Here is a 20,861-nt window from a genome sequence, read left to right on the forward strand (position 1 = left end):
CATTCAAAAACTTTTTTTTTCATCGTCAACGATTTCTCGATCCGGGTGAAGTGATATTCATATCATCGAAGTAGATGAATCATTACATGGATTAGCATTGTTCTTGCAAATAACTATCACTCCTGTTGAATGATGAAAGAGATCCATGCTGTAATCGAAATGATTTTTGCATCAATGCAATCTCGAGTGAAATCTATTGTTGGGAATTTTTATGTTGAATATGAAAGTAGTGGAAACTAATGACTAATTGGATGAGAGGGAAAAATTTTCAATAATATTCAAAAACATAAAGGATTAGTGCCAACTAATCTTCAATATTTCTCTTATAAAATTAATAAAAGATGGATGCGAAGCTCCCCGTTCTCGGTCACATCCGATATAGACCGGGTTCCATCGAGATTGTATAATGATTCATGCAATTCCCATTTGAATCGACTCTTAGCACACTGAACCCAATTTGTTATACATTAGATTCCAAATAGAATTCGATTGCTCTTATGCCCTATCTGTTTGATAATTGAATGTGAGTTTTTTGATGAAAAGAAACTATGAGAACTTCAATCGTTAAAATAATCGTCTGAAAATATTGCAAATAGCTTTGAAACTCGATATGAGTGCGGGAAAATTTTCATCTCCTTGATAAAAGCTATTCCGAATTATACCAAACCATTAATCTAATAGATGAAGAATTTTTTTTTTCGTTGAATATCTTTAGTGTGCTGTGATGACGGTACTGCACTTTTGAATCTAAATACTCGATCAATTCATTCAATTCCTCTGCACACTCTGCTCTAAAAATTATCCGCCTTAAGCTAATAACACATTCTATTAGTTGAATAGATTACATACCTGTAGGGATACAAACGATGATTCAATTTATCTTATATCGATTCATAATGAATGGAAATGGAATACAATGAAATAGTTTTTTTTATTAATTTTATTCATGAAACAGTTTCATTTTACATACTTTAAATTCTTATGATTTTGTAACTTATCGATTCCTTTTTATCGAATAATGGCAATACAAAGAGATATAAAAGAAAGGAGGCTTACAACTACATGGTGTAACCGACAATTTAGTATTGAATTTCACAAATTCGGTTACTTGTTTTTTCGTTTCTGAAATGTGAAATTTTTTCTCATTTGACTCTCCTTGAGATCATTCTATGAAGAACTAAGATTATTTATGAAACTTATGATTATTCATATCATATTAATAGACAGTACTTTTTTGGAAAACGTTTTACATAAGTATGCAATAATCAAATGGACGAAATAACAGATGTTCCACAGGATAGAACGAAAATATCGTGAGCAATATGACTAGTGAAATCTGTTTTCGTTATCACGTGAAAATCATCAGTCAATTTTACTTCATATGCTTGAATGTGTTTAATCATTTTGACAGTTTTCAACCCACGAAGTACAAAATAAATCTTATCATCGGATTCAAAGATATATTTTATCTTCCCGAAAGATGGAAGCGAGTTATTGGATCCTATGCATGCTGCTATGTCCTCTTTGTACAATGTACCATTGTACTTAATCCATGATAACAACTGAATCTCATCTACTATTTCCTCAGGCAGAGCATCTCTGAACAATTCGACATTCTCCAGAAGTATCAAACAGTGGTTGTATTGTTTACCAAATGTTCTCAGGTTTTCCATTGGTTTATTCAAATAAAATCGATATGCTAATTGAAGCTGATGTTTTTGAGCAAGTGTATGGGCTGGGTTTATACGAGAAGTTACGATGTTAGCTGTGTGTTTGAACTCCTTATGTTTACCTTCATAACTGATTGTCGTGACGTAACGTAACGGACCTAATTTCTTCATAGCTAAAACGTAATGCAACAAAAAGTGGTGTTTCGGTTTTAATTTCCCAAATAATTCAATGTAGAGAGTTTGTGATGTCTAGTTATGAGATTTTTCAAGGACTTGGAGGATTTTTCAGTGAAACTTGGGGTCACAACTGAACAATAAATTTGCCTCAACATTTTATACAACCTCCATACTTTGTGACTCTCGGGTACTAAATCCCCTACAAGTACACCTAGATGTAAAATGAGGAAGGCCACCTCGGATGCTGTAATCTTAATTATTTTACCTCGTACTTGTTTTCTAGAAAAGCGAGGAGGAAGGTTGGTTCTTGGTTGGAGACCTACGTTTATTCCCGATAATCGGTTATGCAACTGTTTGACAGTGAACAATTTCTCCACAACAATAAAATAATACAGAATCTGCCCGATTTCATATCGGGCACTCCTTTCATTGATATCATGAGTAGGATCAACCGTTGGTACATCACAAATATGACCTATCACGGAATTGAAAACGCACTCTTCTTTAACACCACGAGTAAGGCCCGAAACGTCTTTTTGATATTTTTGCTTCGTACGCCGCAACGTTTTCTTCGCAGTAACTTGTGTTTCGGTCATTGTCTTTGTGGCTTCACAAATTCTGCAGAAATAAGTTGCACTAAAACTCTTCTGAAACCCTAGGAGTGCATGGAGTCCTAAATTATCCCCCAAGATCCTGGCTACCGCGAAGTGAACTGTCTCCTTTTGACCATCAATCTTAACAACGATCCCATCTCTTGCCAAATCATCTAACTCTTTTATCAAACAAGCAAACATAACTTTATTTCCGAAATATTCATAATCTTTTTCCGGTGTATCTGTGCTAAGAATAAATTTTCTAATTGACTCGCGAACTCGGGCGGCAGACAACTTATGGAATAATAAACTCCGTTCAGCTTCTTCAGTCCGCGGTGACTTCCCAATGGATTATTCGACTCATTCGCGTCGGAAAAGAGATTCATGGGATGACATTTCTGTCTCCGAACTTAATTTTTATTTGTTTCCACACATCGCCCTGCAGCATTGACGAAGTTACATCATCGGGGGTGTCGGTTTGATTCATCAGTCTCATAATCGAGTAATAGACTTTGGGAATCTCTGAAAATTTCTTCAACACTGATTTCATAGAAATAAATTCAATTGTGGATTTTTTCACCACTGCGGGGGTTACTTCTACTGCTTGAGGAGATGATAATGACTCGATTACAATTGTTTCGGGCTAGATAAGATAACCATTATTCTTTAAATACTCGAAGGATTTGTACTCAGTACGGAAATTAGTTAAGGAGTTTTGGAGAACATCGAGTGTCATATTCATTTTCAAAAAAAAAAAAAAATTCTAAGAGAATTAGAATTTAGAGAGAAAAAATTTCCGCTTCACCCAGCCGGGAATCGAACCCGGGTCTCCCAGATACGCGCCGGGCACTCTTACCGACTCAAAAACCCGGTTCCGGGTCAGAACAGTTAGATTGATGGTGAGTTTCACGAATTGTTTGAATTGTATCTGCTTGATATTCGTTGATGATATTTAAAATTTCCTGAGTTTTTGTTCAATTTAATGAGTTGTCAGCATACAATTTCGATGCCAAAGTGGCAGCAGCGTGAGTATGCTTTTTTTCTAAGTCATGTAAAAAAATACTGAGTGAAGTTTGATCGCTTGAAGACGACCCGGCTACGTTCGTCTCGACAGTCATGGGTGAATTTAAAGGAACTTGATGGTCTCCCGGGAAACTTGATTGGAATTTTCCTAAAACTGATTCTCCATTTAATAGTGAAATGGGTTCCACAGTGATCTGTGGATCAATGGTGATATCAGGAAATTGAGGGGTCTCATAGTTTTCATCTAGTCGTTGTTTTTTCCTTGGATTCGTTTCATCACAAGATGAGGAAGACTCGATATTTATGGATTCTGTGATCGATGTATGTATTTTTTGTACATGAGAGATATAACTATAAATAGAGCTAAAAGACGAGGGACACGCCGAATACAGACAATAAAATCTGCCGTGAGTTGACCCATGGACGCACTTTACGTGCAGGGTGAGCATGTCTGGTTTGCTCAATTTCTCAGAACAAATGGGACATGGAAAAAATATGGCCATTTTTATTGCAATTGCTTTTGAGATTAAACACTTTCAAGACTCATTGGTTTTACTCAATAAATATAAAATTCTTCAATAAACTCTAACGTAATTGAATTTTTCAATTAAATCAACTTAATCTTCATTTGTTCTCTACCACCACCGAAATTAAGCAGAATGTGTCTTAAATGACATTTTCCTTCGATTCATCAGAAAGTTATCCTCAATGAGAGTCGGAGAAAAGACTGCTCTATTACTGATAACAAAAGAGCCCTTGTGATACCAGAGAAAGTAAAATAAAAAAAAGTCGGCAGTAAAAAACGATCTTATGAGGGACTCATACAACATACTCATTAACTAAAGATCAGAGATAGATGATACATATCTTTTAGTCTAAAAGGAAATTGAAGAAAAAAATCAAATGTCTGGTAAAATATTGTTACATTACTGATTACCAGTCTCCATTGAGTTTCCTGCTCCGTTGTGTACTTCTGGTGTCGATGTCCCCTCCTCAGGTGTAGATGGTGTAGATGTCCCCTCCTCCACACGTTTGTGTTGGGCTAGATCTGTCAGTACTTCAGCGACTATTCCACCTTGGGTCACCTCGAGGTTGTACACAGCTTTTTTGATAAGATTCCAGATGTGCTGATTTTCTACGGGGAACTTTACGTTCAGCACAGTGAAGGATTTGAAAACGATATCCAACGCCTCTAGGACTGTCGACACTTTATACTTCACCTCCCCCAGACAAGCATAGACATCAGTAACAGCTGCAATAGTACTGCCAACAACCAAGATTAAGGGCTTGACAGATTGTTTGCGTTTTTCTGCAACCATGAATCTGTCCTTGAGGGTTTTGTCAATTGTTGCCGCGCTCTGTAACAGAAATACATTGTGCATTCTCAAATGGAGTATATATAATTTTCTCATCATTGATTGAAGTAGCAAGAAAACTCAATGAAGGACTTGAATGTTACATAGAGCTCGTTGAGATACTTTCCATGGTTACTTGACTAACTTCAACGAATTTAACCTACTCCACTCGATTGATTGCGAAATTATATTGAAAATTCATGATTGTGAGAAAAAATTGAAGGGAATTCTGTGTAGCAAATTCTGCCAATGGCAGTGAAGTTATTCCACTTTCTAAAATTGAGTCTTTTTGATTTTTTGTTCCTTGGATACATATTATGGATTGATGAATGAAATATTGGAATGATTCGAGACAATTTTTAATCATTGTTGAAGAGATTATTCAACAATAAAGTTCTTTGAATGATTTCAATATCCAATTGATCAACTTAATGTTCACAAAAATGTTTTAAAATTCAGCTGGATTTACTATCTTCTGTATCGTTTTTCGGTAATTCAAAAGAGTTTTTTTTTCATTCAACATCAGAATTTCATTCATAGATACCTGGGCTTGTAACAGAATACTGTCTTGACAGTCAGGAATGGATGGCTTCCAGTGTTTTGATACTTTCGTCTCAGGTGGAAGATGATGGGCAAGTAGGTGAAGCTGAAGGGCAGCATGACTATTCTCATTAGAATCAGGGTGATCTACGAGTTCAATCCAATTCTTTACACTCTCATCACGAGTTTTGATGGGACGAATCGCCGTGATTCCTTCCATGAACAAATTCCAATGTGCAGGTGTCAGTTGACACTGTGGACCATCAGAGAGTCTGGCAAAATCAGTCAAAATGAGCTCATATCGCCTGGCGACTTTCAGTATAGGCCACTTTTCCATAAAATCTGTAATAATCCCATTGTAGTCAAGAGCCTCAGAGGCTCGAACATCCCTTAATCCTTTCCAGTAGGAGAGTGTCAAATCCCACGGCTCAGAATTCGTATTGATCCACTGACTCTGTTCATTGATCATCGGGGTTACCACTATAACAAATTCAATTGTCAAATTGTTGGCTCTGACGATTAAAATTTAGAATCTCTATAATTTTTCTTTATGATCACTCCCTGTCGAAATAATCTGAAGGTGAAGAAACAAAACACTTTCCTCATAAAAATAAAGTTAAAATAAAGAATTGTAATTTAATCATCATGGTTACCTTCTGGCTCAGCTTCCTGGTCAGTAGGTCTCACCGTAGCCCTGTCCAGAGATGTTAGCTTTGCAAGGAGATTACGGTACTGATTTGCTATTTTCCCTTTAGGTCCGATGGATTTTATACCCAACATCTTGTTTCCACGGACTGGAGGAATGTAATAAATTTCCAACTTCTCAGTAGGGAACTCGTTGATGATCTTTTCTGCCAACAGTCTGAAACACTCTTTGTCCAATCTGGTGGAAAGAACCAGAGAAAGGAATTTATATTACTCATCATCAATAAGGAGACACCAAGCAAATAATTAAAAATTATGTAAACGCTCAGTACCGCCTCAAGGTTTTGACTGCATCCTTGACGAGAAGCTCGGACACTTTGTTACGTGCCCACCTGGGCTTGGAAAACTCCTTATTCTTCCTGTAACACAAGAGAATCTTCTTGCCATGGACATCAGCCTTGAGAACACGCTCCACTGTTAATAGCTCAAAATATAGAGCCTTGCCTACGAATGCAGGCTGTCTCTGCATACGATACGGCCTGAGATCTTCGTCACCACTTGATGAATCTCCGGGGGCATTATTAGAGACGTTATCAGTGATATTCTCTTTGTTCACTGAATTTGAGGTGCTGATACTGAGGACTGCCCCATCCTGTGAAATTACACTATATCAATATAAGTTCATTAAAGACACTTTTGTTATAGTTAAGATTGTTACTCCTGGGGAATTAGATGCTTTTGATGTACTCTCCATCTCATGCGTGTTAAGTGACCGCAATATCTCCTGAGTTATATTTGTTAATTTCTCTGGATTCATTCCTTCACCTGGAAGATAATTGGAAGACATAAGGGAAAGTTAGTAGATGGAGGAAATATTAATGAAACTATCAAGGTTGTTTTTTTCAGCCGATGAAATTTCGGTATTGAATATTTTTATAGAAATTGAGGGGAGGTCCGTCAGAATTTTAAGTCTCAGGATATTGCAGTGAGATTTATCGTAGATTGAAAATCGCTTATATATGTTGAAAAACGATGAATTAGCACAAAAAAAATATTTTTTGTTGTTCGTTTGCTCCCCAGATGCTTGAAATCTAAAAAATGGTCCAGTATACTCAATTTTTGAGCTACAGAAATTTTTTTTCTTTCCAAATTTTTCATAAGATGTCTAGAATAATAATCGCAAGCTAGAGGAGGGCGGGGCAAAGTGAAACGTTTTATGATGTTTTCTGATTGCCAATATCTTTGTTTATAAATGAAGATATTGAGATTTGGAGAAAATCACAAAAGGCTTCACTTTGCCCTACTATTTCGAAATTCAGCTTCTACACTGTTAAAAATTTCTTGAAATTTCAGTCACAATATTGTCGGAATTTTGCATATCGTGAGTTTAAATTCAATTTGATTTGGAATGGTTTGGAATGGAAAATTTTTTCATTTATCTTGAAAATTCAAGGAAATTTGATCTTTAATGTTGAGCGATCATTGATATTTCAATGGAAGCTTCAGTTTTCCAATTGATTCTGACAATGAAGTATGAAATACCATTGAATTTTCGATTGTTTGAAAATTCAAGGCAATTGTTTCTTGAATTTTCAATATTTTTCAGTGCTGTAAGGACCTGAAAATTGAGAATCTCTTGAATTTTCAAGAAATCGACTGAATTTTCAATATGGAAACCTACATAAATTTCATGTCACCTCGTAGGTGTTAAAAATTTCAAGATCGTTTACTTGAAATTTCAATAGTAATTTTCTGACAGTGTAAATAGCCAATTGCAATGTTTGTCGAATGACACATTATAATGTTCAGGCAAAACAGTCCAAAAAAAATAATATATAGAAATTTTTTGTTTTGACTCTAAAATACGATAATTATTTTAAGTATCATTCTTCTAGCTATTTTGCTAGAACATTGCTTTTTTCATAGAAAAAGTCATGGCATTGGCTATTTAGGAGTTGAATTTCAGAAAAGTATTTGATAAGTATTATTTTAGACATTATTCTACAAAATAATAATAATAATAATGATAATAATCTTTTGAAAAATTCTAAAAAAAAATCTGTAGCATACAAATTGAGTACACTGGACTATTTTTCAGGTGTTTAGCGTCTTGAGGGCAAACCAACAATAAACAATTTTCTTTTGCACTAATTCATCGTATTTCAACATGAATAATGGATTTTTAATGTATAGTAAATCTCACGGCAATATCCCGTGACTTTTAAAACTTCAATTCACTAAAATTCATTAGAACATCGGAAATAAGTGAAAAGCAAAAAAAAAAAAATGACGGCCACTGCAAATGAAAATGCTGAGCTGAATTGTAGTTTTTTATAATGAACCTGGATTGATCAGAATGAAATTATTGATAGTATGAATGAGATAACTCAGGGTATCAGTGGAAACAAATTGACGACTCTTACGATTACTTGATTTTTCGATATACACCTTATAAATCTGACGAAATTCCGTCATCTTCGTTATCTTGACGAATGCTATGGAAAAACCATAGATCAAATTTCTAAAGTTTTCCGAGTTCAATTTTCAAAATAGAAAAAAATACAGTGTCACTGAACTTGAGCAATTGATGCTGCAGAATTTCCATGGGAAATGAAGGAATAAAATATAAAATTATTTATTTGTAAAAATGAAAATCACGCGTGAAAATCATTACAATTTTTCCTAAGATTTCAATCGAATTTCCAAGCAATTGTGCTACGTTTTCTGTTATTTTTCCCCCTCCCACCCTCTCGGCAGTTATGTCGATTAGAGCTTTAGCGTAAGTACGAGCAACTTTTTTTTTCCCCTGATGACAAAAGTCGTAATTTCCTTTTCGATCAAGCGAAAATTTTGTATCTAGACGGGGAAACGAATGGATATAGTACGAAATAGTTAAAGGAGAAAGTCTCGAAGCTCATCGTCCTACTCTTTCGATGCGCCGCTTCCGCCCTCCCACCCTGACAGTCCACGATAAACCACGTGCGTGTACCGCAGTCTTTACGCCGCCAATACTCCCCCTCTCTCTCTAAGCCATAGTGTATATTATTTGATATGCGGGGCCAAATGAATTATTTATGATCGAATATTATATTTATATATAATATTAATCAAGACAATTAGTCAAATGAAATATTCTTCCCCTCAAGATATTGTGTTTTTCGTCACTACAGTGTACCACGCCATTCATGATCACTGCGAAAATTAACTCACGTCAAAAAGAATCCATACAGTCCTTAAGTTCGAGAGAGTTCAACAAATTTCGAGGGGTTTGATTGGCCATGGGAATGCCGGGAAAATGAAAAAATCTGCTCTGAAGAAGACTTGTGAAAAAATGTTGAGATTAACACCCTTCACTGTAGTTAATTCACGACGAATCGAGAGTCAGAAGAGATCGAATGCAAATTGTATACTGAGAGGCGTCTTCACATTTCCAGTCTCTCAAGGGAGCGAATAACGGACGAATTTGTTATGACTATATCCGCCTCTCCCTCCCACTGGCGCACTAAAATTCGAAGAAATATTCCCACCTCTGACTTTTCAGGAATGAGAATCAAAATATATTGTGTTTTTTTTTTGACTGGAGACGGAATGACTCGATATTTATCCGAGTTGAAACGAGAAAGATTTTTTTTTAACGTGAGAATGAAAATTTTTCAACTCGCTAATTTTTCACGTTTTACTAGTTTAGAAAATTAACGGAGTAAACAGAAGTTAAAAAAATTGATTTTTGAGAAATTAAATGATAATTATGTCTGAACACTTCAGAGTATTGATGGTTTACGAACAGTGGAAAGAATTCAGCATTAAAAAAATCACTCACCACGTTTATGCCGAAATAAAGAAAACCAGCAGAAGGGTTAATCGAATCCTGACATCTATTATACGACTATGACCCCGGATTCACGAATTTTTTTTTCAAACTCTGTGTTTGATTATTGAGGTTATAATACGCGATAGAATTGGAATAGAGTCGAGTGAGAAACAGAACACGTGGTATACTGTGACTAACATCGGCAAAACGACAGAAAGACTGACGGTTTTCGTTGCGGCTGGGCCCCCTCCTCACAACCCACGCGCTCGAGATCGCCGGAATAATCCCACCTCCGAAGCCCATGAGTGAAACGAAAAAGATATTTTTTTGATGTGAGGAGGAAAATTTTTCAACTAACTAATTTTCCCCCTTCACTAGTTTAGAACAAAGAGTACATGTCAGAGAATTGGTGATTTGAGAACAATAAAAAAAATTGAGCATGGACAAAATTACTCACCACGTTTATGCCGAAATAAAGAAAACCAGCAGAAGGGTTAACCGAATCCTGACATCTATTATATGACTATGACCCCGGATTCACGAAATTTTTTCTTTTCAAACTGTGTTTAATTATTGAGGTTATAATACATGATAGAATTGGATTATTCGAGTGAGAAAGAGAACACGTTGTATACTGAGAGCTACACGGATACTAACTTGGGCAAGACGACAAAAAGACTGACGGCTTTCGTTGCGGCTCGCCCCCCCTCCTGTAACGTCTCGCTACACAAACACCAACGCGTAACACACGCACGGATAGNACCCAGGAGAACGCTTCCATTGATGATCCCGTGAAGCTAGCAGACAGGGTGCACGAGATATTCAACACGAACAGCGTCGCAGTAATCACCAGCTCGCCAGCCAACGCAGTCAACACGGCACTCCTCGAGCGAATTGAGCAGCTGACGGCGACCGTTGCCGCCATGCAAACGCGCGACCCACGGTCTCATTCACAAACACGTCGGGACGGCTCACGGGGTCAGCGCAGGCACTCGCGCCGACGCTCGNTTTCAAGTGCTGCAGTGAATCCCGCGAGTGCATCCTAGTTAAGTGGCGCGGTTCTCAAAATAATTAATTTCGTTGTGTGATCCACGCTTCGGTTTTTAAACGACGGCTTCTCGAAATTTCTAGAACATTCCAACCGTCCGAGCGTCAAGACCTTGGTTTCCCATTGTTCTCGCGGAACCAAAGCAAACCGAATAAAAGNACACATTGCCGAACACCCATAGACGTTGTGTTGTGTTGGTGACAAATAGAGACTACAACAGCCTTTATTTTTCTCACTAATTTATTCCTTAAGCTTAATCGCGCTGTGAAGTAAAATTCATCGATTTTATTTCTCTCTGAAATAAAATGAAATAAAATCAACATGGTAACAACAGCAGCTGACATCCAGACAACTCCCACTGTAACGACAGCAACGGCTACAATGAGGCCCAAGCTCATCGCAAGACCGTTCGACGCGGACAAACCCGCGCTATGGTTCGCGGNATGAGGCCCAAGCTCATCGCAAGGCCGTTCGACGCGGACAAACCCGCGCTGTAGTTCGCGCAGCTGGAGACACAGTTCGCTGACCTGGGATACGTCACCGAGTCAGATAAGTACAATAAAATGGTACCGCTGATCGATACTGCTTACGCGGCAGAAGTCGAACATTTAATTGTCTCCAGACCTGTAAGAAAACCATACCAAACATTAAAAACCGAACTAATCAGATGTTTCACAAAATCCAGGACTGCGAACATCATCCAATTGCTCGACAGGGAGAGCATTGGGGATCGAACTCCATCGAAGCACCTGAGACATTTAAAAAGTCTTGTTCCAGGCATTGGCGACGAGGTCCTGAAAACGCTCTGGTTGTCTCATCTCCCCGAGCAGACGCGAGCTACACTCGCCACCCAGGAGAACGCTTCCATTGATGATCTCGCGAAGCTAGCAAACAGGGTGGACGAGGTATTCAACCCGAACAGCATCGCAGCAATCACCGGCTCGCCAGCCAACGCAGTCAACACGGCACTCCTCGAGCGAATTGAGCAGCTGACGGCGACCGTTGCCGCCATGCAAACGCGCGACCCACGGTCTCATTCACAAACACGTCGGGACGGCTCACGGGGTCAGCGCAGGCACTCGCGCCGACGCTCGAGCTCGAGGAAAGTATCAAAGAATTTTGACATCTGCTGGTATCACTACAAGCATGGTAATAACGCCCGTAACTGCCTACCCGGTTGTAAATTTCAGGGAAATGCCAGAGAGAGACAATAATGGCGGAAGTCGTCTCTCAATCACAATCCCGCCGCCTATTTATCACCGACAGAACGACTGGGACCCAATACCTAGTGGACACAGGCTCAGACGTCTCTGTCACGCCTTGCAGGCGGCCACCAAGCAAAAGGGAGACCAGTGGCTATAAACTCTTCGCGGCCAATGGCACCCTCATCGACACGTACGGCTACGTGTCCATCTCGCCAGATCTCGGTCTCCGTAGAGACTTCACATGGCGATTCATCGAAGCAGACGTCAGTAAACCCATCATCGGTGCTGACTTCCTGCATCACTTCAGTCTGCTACCGGACTTGAGAAACGGAGCAATCATCGACAGCGCGACAGGCCTCCAATCGCATGGCCAGTCCGCGCGATTCCGCGCGACGTCTGTCAAGCTCCTCGAGATCAACGAGGATTCACCGTACGCGTCGATCCTCAAAGGGTTCCCAGCAATAACAAAACCCGGAGCATTGCTCAGAAAAGCGGAGCACTCCACCGTTCATCACATAAGGACAACACCAGGACCACCAATCTCCTGCAGAGCTCGCCGCCTAGCGCCGGATAAACTCAAAACCGCTCAAGCGGAGTTCTCCAGCATGCTGACGCTCGGAACCGCGAGGAGATCTGAAAGTCCCTGGGCATCCGCGCTCCACCTAGCTCCTAAGGGCAACAACAGATGGAGGCCATGCGGTGATTACCGCGCACTCAACAACAGGACAATACCAGATAAGTATCCTGTTCGTTATTTAGAAGATTTTGCTGCCAACCTTCATGACAAAACAATCTTTTCCACTATAGATTTGGTTAAAGCCTTCAACCAAATTCCAGTGGCACGCGAAGACATCCAGAAAACGGCAATAATCACGCCATTTGGACTCTTCGAATTCCCATAGATGACATTTGGCCTCAGAAACGCAGCTCAGACATTCCAACGTCTGATCGACGAGGTCACACGCCATCTACCATTTTTGTTCCCGTACATAGACGACATCTTGGTAGCATCGGAAGACGCGGAGCAACATCACGAGCACCTGAGGATCCTCTTCCAACGACTCCAGGACTACGGGCTGATAATCAACGTCGCCAAATCAGTCCTCGGACAGCCAGAGGTACTTTTCCTCGGACACGTGATCAACGCTCAAGGAATTAAACCCCCCAAGGATCGAGTCAACGCGATTCTGAAGTTCACAAGGCCAACAACGGTTAAATCGCTACGCAGATATCTCGGAACTCTAAATTTCTACCGGAAGTTCATCAAAGGAGTAGCATAAATCCTCGCCCCGCTGAACGCCGCGACTCAGGGGACGAACGTCAAGGGAAAACAACCAGTAGCCTGGTCTCCAGCCCTTGAAAAAGCATTCACGCGCAGCAAGCAAGCGCTAGCAGAAGCCACTCTGTTGTCTCATCCAAATATCGAGGCAGAGTGGGCTATCTTCACAGACGCGTCGGATCACGCGATCGGCGCCGTTCTACAGCAGGAACACCACGGTTCCTGGCAGCCGTTAGCCTTCTTCAGCAAGAAACTTGGAATTTCTTCGCAGAAACACGCGGCTTACGACAGGGAATTGCAAGCAATCTACGAGGCAGTACTGCACTTCAGGCACATCTTTGAAGGACGACATGTGATAATTTTGACCGATCACAAACCGCTGACTCACGCGTTCCCACAGAAACCGGAACGAGCTTCACCCTGGCAATACAGGAGACTGGACTACATCGCCCAGTTTTCCACGGACATCAGATACGTCGCTGGCCCAGANGACTGGACTACATCGCCCAGTTTTCCACGGACATCAGATACGTCGCTGGCCCAGACAACGTCGTGGTAGACGCCCTATCACGAGTAGAGAAAATCACGACTGCCGTCACACCTCCGCAGCTGGTAGATGCCCAACGTGACGATCAAGAACTCCGACAATTACTTCAGCGACCGGACGTGAACCTGCGACTGGACCGCTTTCAACTCCCAGGAATGGACGAACCACTGTACTGTGATGTATCATCAGGTACAGTTCGCCCATACGTTCCTGCTCCGCTGAGACGACAGGTCTGCAGCTCACTGCACTCAATGGCTCATCCTGGACCCAAAGGCATGCGATAACTCTTGACACAACGCTACGTGTGGCCTGGCATAAACAAAGACTGTGCCCAATGGACCAAAGACTGCCTGGAGTGCCAGAAAAACAAGATAACGCGACGCACGGTTACACCAATAGCTAACATCGAAACACCATCACGACGATTCGAACACATACACGTCGATTTAGTCTCTCTTCCTGCCTCAAAAGGACACAGCTGGTGCTTGACCATCGTCGACAGATTTACGCGATACCCAGAAGCAGTTCCACTGATCGACTCGAGGATGCCAACAGTAGTCAATGCGATTCTTTATCACTGGATTGCGCGCTTCGGCATCCCCCTGAGAATTACATCTGACCTGGGCGGTCAATTCTTCTCAGACACCTTCAAGGAGCTTACGCGAATTCTGGGCACCGAGAGGCTGACGCCATTTCATCCTCAATCAAACGGGATGGTTGAGAGAATACATCGCCAACTGAAAGCAGCACTGCGATGTCATGGCGAAGCTTGGTACGACGCACTTCCCCTGGTACTTCTAGGGTTGACATCCCCGTGGAAAGAGGACCTTCAAACGACTCCCGCCAAGCTAACATACGGGGAACCGATTCGTCTACCCGGAGAATTCCTCATACCATCGAACCAACAAGCAGCAGCACCGGAATTGGTGAGAAATCTACGCGAGCATTTCCGCAGGATCGCACCGACTCCCGCTGCACGTCACGGTACACGTTCAACTTTCATCTTCAAGGATCTAGCGACGTGTACACATGTTTTCGTCCGCGATGACCACGTGCGAATGGCATACCGGTTACCATACATCGGCCCATGCCACGTAATCAGTCGTCATGACAAATACTTCGTCATTTGGTACAAGTCCGGAGGATTGGGTAACTACAAGAATATACCGATCGACCGACTGAAACCAGCGTACGTACTGCCGGAGGACATGGACCAGGTCCAAGGACCGCCAGACGTATCAGAAGAGCCTCAACAACAACAGAATCAGCCACAGCCGAGCACGAGCACGGCGAACAGGACTCAGAGGCCGAGGAGACGCGTAAACTTCGCGAACAGACCGACAATCCACGTCTATACTGTCTAAATTTCCTCATCAAAAAATTTTTTTTCACCTGCTTATTACATTTCACCTGTTCCGAGAGTAATTTTTTTTCTGTTGCAGTGCTGAAAAACTACCTTTTTCACTTAAGCAGGGGAGTCATGTAGCGTCTCGCTACACAAACACCAACGCGTAACACACGCACGGATACGACAACGCTGAGAGACGACTGGACATCGGTGACATCATCGCGCTCTGTCACGCGCCCAGTATAAAATACCTCTCGCTCGCACCTATTGTCATGCGTATCCAAATTCCCGTCTTACGCGGTTTAAGATAGTCAGTAGAGTCTAACACTGACCTCCGATCAGATCACTTTGAATATTCTTTCTCTTTTGTATATATTCTAAACGTCTTGATTAAACTGTAATTTATATTCTGAATTACATTTGTTAGTGAATTGTTACATCCCTCAACAACCTCAATTCCTACACCCCCCCCCACAACCACGCGCTCGAGATCGCCGGAATAATCCCACCTCCGAAGCCCATAAGTAAAACGAAACAGATATTTTTTCAAAGTGAGAATAAAAATTTTTCAAGTCAATCATTTCTCGTTTTTATGTGAACTGGTCCAATGGATTGAAAATTAGCGAAAAGACGGGAGGGATTAGCTTTCTGTTCTTGCTGTTCAAATTTCAATCCCCGCTTACCCCTACATTTCATCGAATCCAAGTTGTGTCGATTCAATCAAATATTTAATAAGAGGGCTGAAATATGCGTAATAGATGGCGATATTGGATTAATCCGTGAATCTTTCATAAGGAGAATGAGAAGAAATCAAGTCTATACTTACTTTTATTGTTGCGCTTGATGAACGGTGAACAAAATTCAATATCGTTATATTTTTAACACCACACAATGGCATTTTCCAACTAAATGATAATGGATTAATTCAAACGCGTATCAACTCCAAGGAGTCATTGTGAGGATATTTCATCCGAATAAATGTTTGTTCTGATGAAGAATATGTGGTTTCAATTTAAATTTTATAGGACACAGTAACTATCGCTACGAAACATTCAACTAATTGACTGCAACATTCAAACAACAGATTGGGTTCAGTAGAATGTAATGAAGGAAATGTCAACCCAAACATTTAATGATTCACGCCTTCAAATTTCTCAATCCAATCAAATATGAGATAATCCGATAGAGTTGAATTTCAATGGTTTCTAAACCCTCATATCATCTCAGAACAAAACTTATCGCTTTTCAATTATAGAGTGTCATGGCTTCTTCCAACAGAATTACTGTCGGATAGAAAGCAGAACTCATAAATGCAATGGAATATTATTCTGTTTTGTTGGGACCATATGAATTGATATCAATCAATATAAGAGCTTCCCAGCGAGGAGTTGATGATTTACGTTAAAAGAAATTCTTCTCAATTTGGGCTGATCAATTCTCAACTTCGATTGCGAAAAAAAACATTGTTGTATCGAATCCAACCAGCTTCAAACAAGCGAAACTCCAATTGTACGAAATAGTTTTGGTTGCAAAAATATATATTTACTAAATGCTAGAAATTTTTTCTCTCAGTGTAGAGCACCGGCAGCAGTGAACCTCAATAATCAGCTGATCAATGAGAAAGCAGAGTCCATCAAACAAAACAGTCAATAAAAAGAAGCAGATCAACAATCAGTACTGTTAGCAACAGCACGAGTAAGAGCACAATCACCGAGAAGATTTACGATCAAAGTCAGAGCATTGATCTATCAAGGTTCAGAGGTATCGTTCATCTCTGAAAAACTAGTTCATCAACTACATCTACAGAGAACATCATCAACAGTGGAGTTAATTGGAATTGGTGGAGTAAATTCAGGACACATCAGAGGAATGGTGTCAGTCACTCTACCAGCAATCAACGGGCCTCATCAAGTGCAGCTAAATGCCCACATCTTCAAGAAGCTCACCGTAATACTACCATCATTTTCATGTTCATCAGCAAGGATTGCTTCACGCCAGAGTCTTCGACTAGCCGATACACATCTAAGGCCTGGACCAATAGACATCATCATAGAGGCTAACAAGTGTGGGCGGATCATTAGGGATGAGGTTGTCAAGTCAAATCAATCACAAGTAGTTGGCCAACACAGTATTCGGTTCGATGTCATCAAGACCAATCGAATGCAAAGGTTGTTCAACGAACGTCTTCTTATCAGCTGTGCGGGAATCCTCTAACGAATAACTGCTAAAGCTTCTCAAGTTTTGGGTCTAGGAAGATCTATTAAATGAGGGCTTATCAAATTCAGAGCTACCACCAGATGAACTCGATTGTGAGATGCACTTCAGACCAACACACAGCAGAGACGAAACCGGGCGATATATGGCGAGACCGCCCCTTAGAACTTCAGCAGCAGCGCTCGGAGAATCAAAATTCAAGCCCTCACGTCAACTCAAATCGATCGTATATCGACTTAACACAGATGAGTCATATTTCCAGCTGTACAAGGAATTTATCAACGAATATAAAGCACTGGGACATATTAGACAAGCATCAGAGGCTTCAGAACTCGTACCAGCTTATTATTTACCACACCACCAGGTCCTAAGAGAAGATGCCATCACAACAAAACTGAGGATCGTTTTCAATAGCTCCAGCCGCAGTTCATCAGGTATATCACTGAATGATATATTTTATCCTGGTGGAAAATTACAGAGCGAGGCTATGACCATTTTGACATTGTTGAGAAAGCACAGGCTCGTTTTTGGCATAGACATTGTTGAGATGTTTCATCAGATACAAATTCATCAAGACGATTAGGATTTCTAGAATGTGTTGGATCGATGACAATCAACAGCAGATCATCTACCAGTTAACCACAATCATCGACGGGCTCAATTGCTCATCGTGGTTATCACTAAGAGTACTTCAACAGCTAGCAGAGGATGAAGGTTACCGCTTCCCAGCAGCAGTTGGGACACTTACCATGGGTCGTTATGATGACTACATCTACGGCAACACAGCTACAAGGTATTTGCCATGCAGGAGGCTTCTCTCTACAGAAGTGAAGTAGTAATTGCCCAGAAGTACTGCATGAGTTAGACCCATCAACAGAAGAAGAAATTATCCAGTTCGAGGAGTCAATCACGAAGGTACGTGGATTGTGTTGGTATCAAACCAACGATACATTCAGGTAAAAATCAAGAGATTTCAATTCGACGACAATCATCAAGAGAGTAGTCTCTTAACGAGAATCTTGACGACCTAAACAGAATTGCTGTACCAAGATGGCTAAGACTTTCAACCGAGACATCCGACATCCAAATCCATGGATTTGCAGACACTTCAACAGTAGCCATGAGTGCAGTGGTGTACATTCGCACCAAGACTATCAACGAATCAACATCAACAGTGCTGACATGCGCGAAGATGAAGATAGCACCTCTCAAGCGCATGATCATCTCTCGTCTAGAAGTCACAACAGATCATCAATTGTGGTAGTCAGGACCTGAATGGATTAATCAGGATCCTGAAGACTGACCACAATCACCCATCGATGCTCCAGCCATGGACATCCCAGAGATGGCCAAGGAAGCAAAGCTAGCACCAGCACATTCAGCTGCAATTAGAATCTTCGAAATAGGAGAGTTACTCACCAAGTATCAGATAATAGCTAAATTAGCAGCCGTTACAGCGACGATCAATAGAGCAATCGACAGATTCAGGAGGCAGCCATCGCCCCCACGGATCTGCCCTGACAACAAGAGAACTCAACGCACCGAGGTTATTTTGGGTGAAAATAACACAATATCAATACTTTGCTCCGTTCTTCGAGCACTACAGAGAAATCACAAACTGCCGAGAAATCATCAACTAGCAAAGCTGACACCAACTTTAGATAATGAAGGGATCATGAGATTTGAGGGATGCCTCAAGAACTCACAGTTAAACCCAGATGAGATTCACTCAATAATCTTGCCTCGCCAATGACGTCTCACCACACTAGTCATCGAAGAAGCTCACCGCAGAACTCTCTACGGAAGTACTCAACTCACCTTAGCCTATACACGTCAAAGGTATTGGATAATCGGTGGTGTACAATCAGAGCGTCCATTCAACGCTGTGCCATCAGGACCGGATACCGAGAAAGACCAGTAACACATGGACCAACTACCAGCAGCTAGAATCTCACCAGCAAGAGTATTTCTCCACATAGAGGATGGACTATGCAGGGCCATTTGCCATCCTCAAGTGGAGACCAACAAATGCATAACCAGGCTCAGTGTACATCGCTGTTTTCATGTCCTTCACCACATCAGCAGTTCACCTAGAGCTAGTCACCAGACAAACCACAGAAGCCTTCATCGGAGCCTAGAAGAGATTCACCGGAAGACGTGGTATCTCAGCTGTCATGTACAGTGACATTGCCACCATCTTCGTGAGCACAGCAGATGTCCTAGAGAAGCTCTATCACCAAGCATCCAGAGAAAATCAACAGGCTTGCTCTACAAATTCAGGCTGCTCTCGCCACCCAAGGAACTCAGTGGAGCTTCTCACCACCACGAGTGACCCATTTTGGTGGCAACTTGGAAGCAGCGGTGAAATTAACATAGTATCACCTTCGAAGAGTCTTGGAGACAACGACACTCACCTTTGAAGGACTCAACAGTGTTTTCATCCAGATAGAGGCCTGCCTAAATTCCAGGCCAATCTTTTCCATGTTAGACGACCCAGACGATCTTCAAGTACTCACCCCAGGATACTTTCTGATAGGTGAGCCTCTCCAGCTGATACCAGAACCATCACTCATCGATAAGAATTTCAGCAAGTTGCAGAGATGGAACCTGGTAATGCAGTAAACTCAACAGTTCTGGTCAAGGTGGGGCAAAGAGTGTCTACGTTACCAGGCAATCTACAAGTGGACACACGGAGAACAGAACATCAAGGTTGGTGACTTGGTGCTGATGGTAGACGAGAATTATCCACCAGGACAGTGGCCAATCGGAAGAGTAATTGCGATACGTCGCAGGAGAAGATGGGCTTACGAGAGTCGCAATCATTAGAGCAGCAAAAGCAGAAGTACCCATACAGGTGAATAGGTCACCAATCATTCACAATAACAAGATGACCTACACGGAGTTTGACATGCTAATTACCAAACTCTGTCTGCTGCCATCAGATCCACCACCTCCAGAACAGCCTCCAGAAGAAGATCAACAGGAAGAAATCACCATTAATTCATCATCCCTGAAACGGGATGTTTGAAACGAAGCTATTAGGTGTATAAATAAGTTTTAGGACACTTCGATTCCGTGTCATGAAAGTAATTCAAAGTTACCGCTTACATATGATATGGTGGGGTTTGTTATGTAGTATCAAAACATAAGGGAGTCATACCTTAAATTCTGTGAGTAAAACATGCAGACCGATAAGCTATTTATTAGACACTGCATTCGCTATTAATTCCATCAAGGAAAAACTGGTAAGAAAGCATGTCAATCGATTTATTCTGTTCTTGGAGACAACATTGTATCGAAAAGTACATGTGAGTATTGGTATAAGCGATTTAAAGAAGTTCATTTCGACGTTAGTGATCGTGAACGTACCGAGGCCCCTGTAAGGGTGGATGACCAGGAACTGTAA

General features: G+C 41.1%; 2 protein-coding genes across 2 annotated transcripts; both read left to right on the plus strand.

Annotated features, from left to right (window-relative positions):
- Positions 1-11,183: 11,183 nt before the first annotated feature.
- LOC107045966 lies at positions 11,184-14,177 on the plus strand. The gene is made up of 6 exons (XM_015268396.1): positions 11,184-11,296; positions 11,548-12,011; positions 12,053-12,813; positions 12,970-13,185; positions 13,378-13,698; positions 13,779-14,177. The coding sequence occupies exons 1-6, from the start codon at positions 11,184-11,186 to the stop codon at positions 14,175-14,177; spliced, it is 2,274 nt and encodes a 757-aa protein (XP_015123882.1).
- Positions 14,178-14,606: 429 nt separating this feature from the next.
- On the plus strand, positions 14,607-15,257 carry LOC107045967. The gene has a single exon (XM_015268398.1). The coding sequence runs from the start codon at positions 14,607-14,609 to the stop codon at positions 15,255-15,257; it is 651 nt and encodes a 216-aa protein (XP_015123884.1).
- The last annotated feature ends 5,604 nt before the right edge of the window (positions 15,258-20,861 follow it).

This window comes from Diachasma alloeum, unplaced genomic scaffold (assembly GCF_001412515.2).
Source record: "Diachasma alloeum isolate Michigan unplaced genomic scaffold, Dall2.0 Dall_scaffold_01145, whole genome shotgun sequence".
In the NCBI taxonomy this organism is placed as follows: domain Eukaryota; kingdom Metazoa; phylum Arthropoda; class Insecta; order Hymenoptera; family Braconidae; genus Diachasma; species Diachasma alloeum.

Excerpts from the sequence above, each read along its gene's own strand:
- LOC107045967 (XM_015268398.1), top strand. The coding sequence starts at position 14,607 with ATGGTTGAGAGAATACATCGCCAACTGAAAGCAGCACTGCGATGTCAT.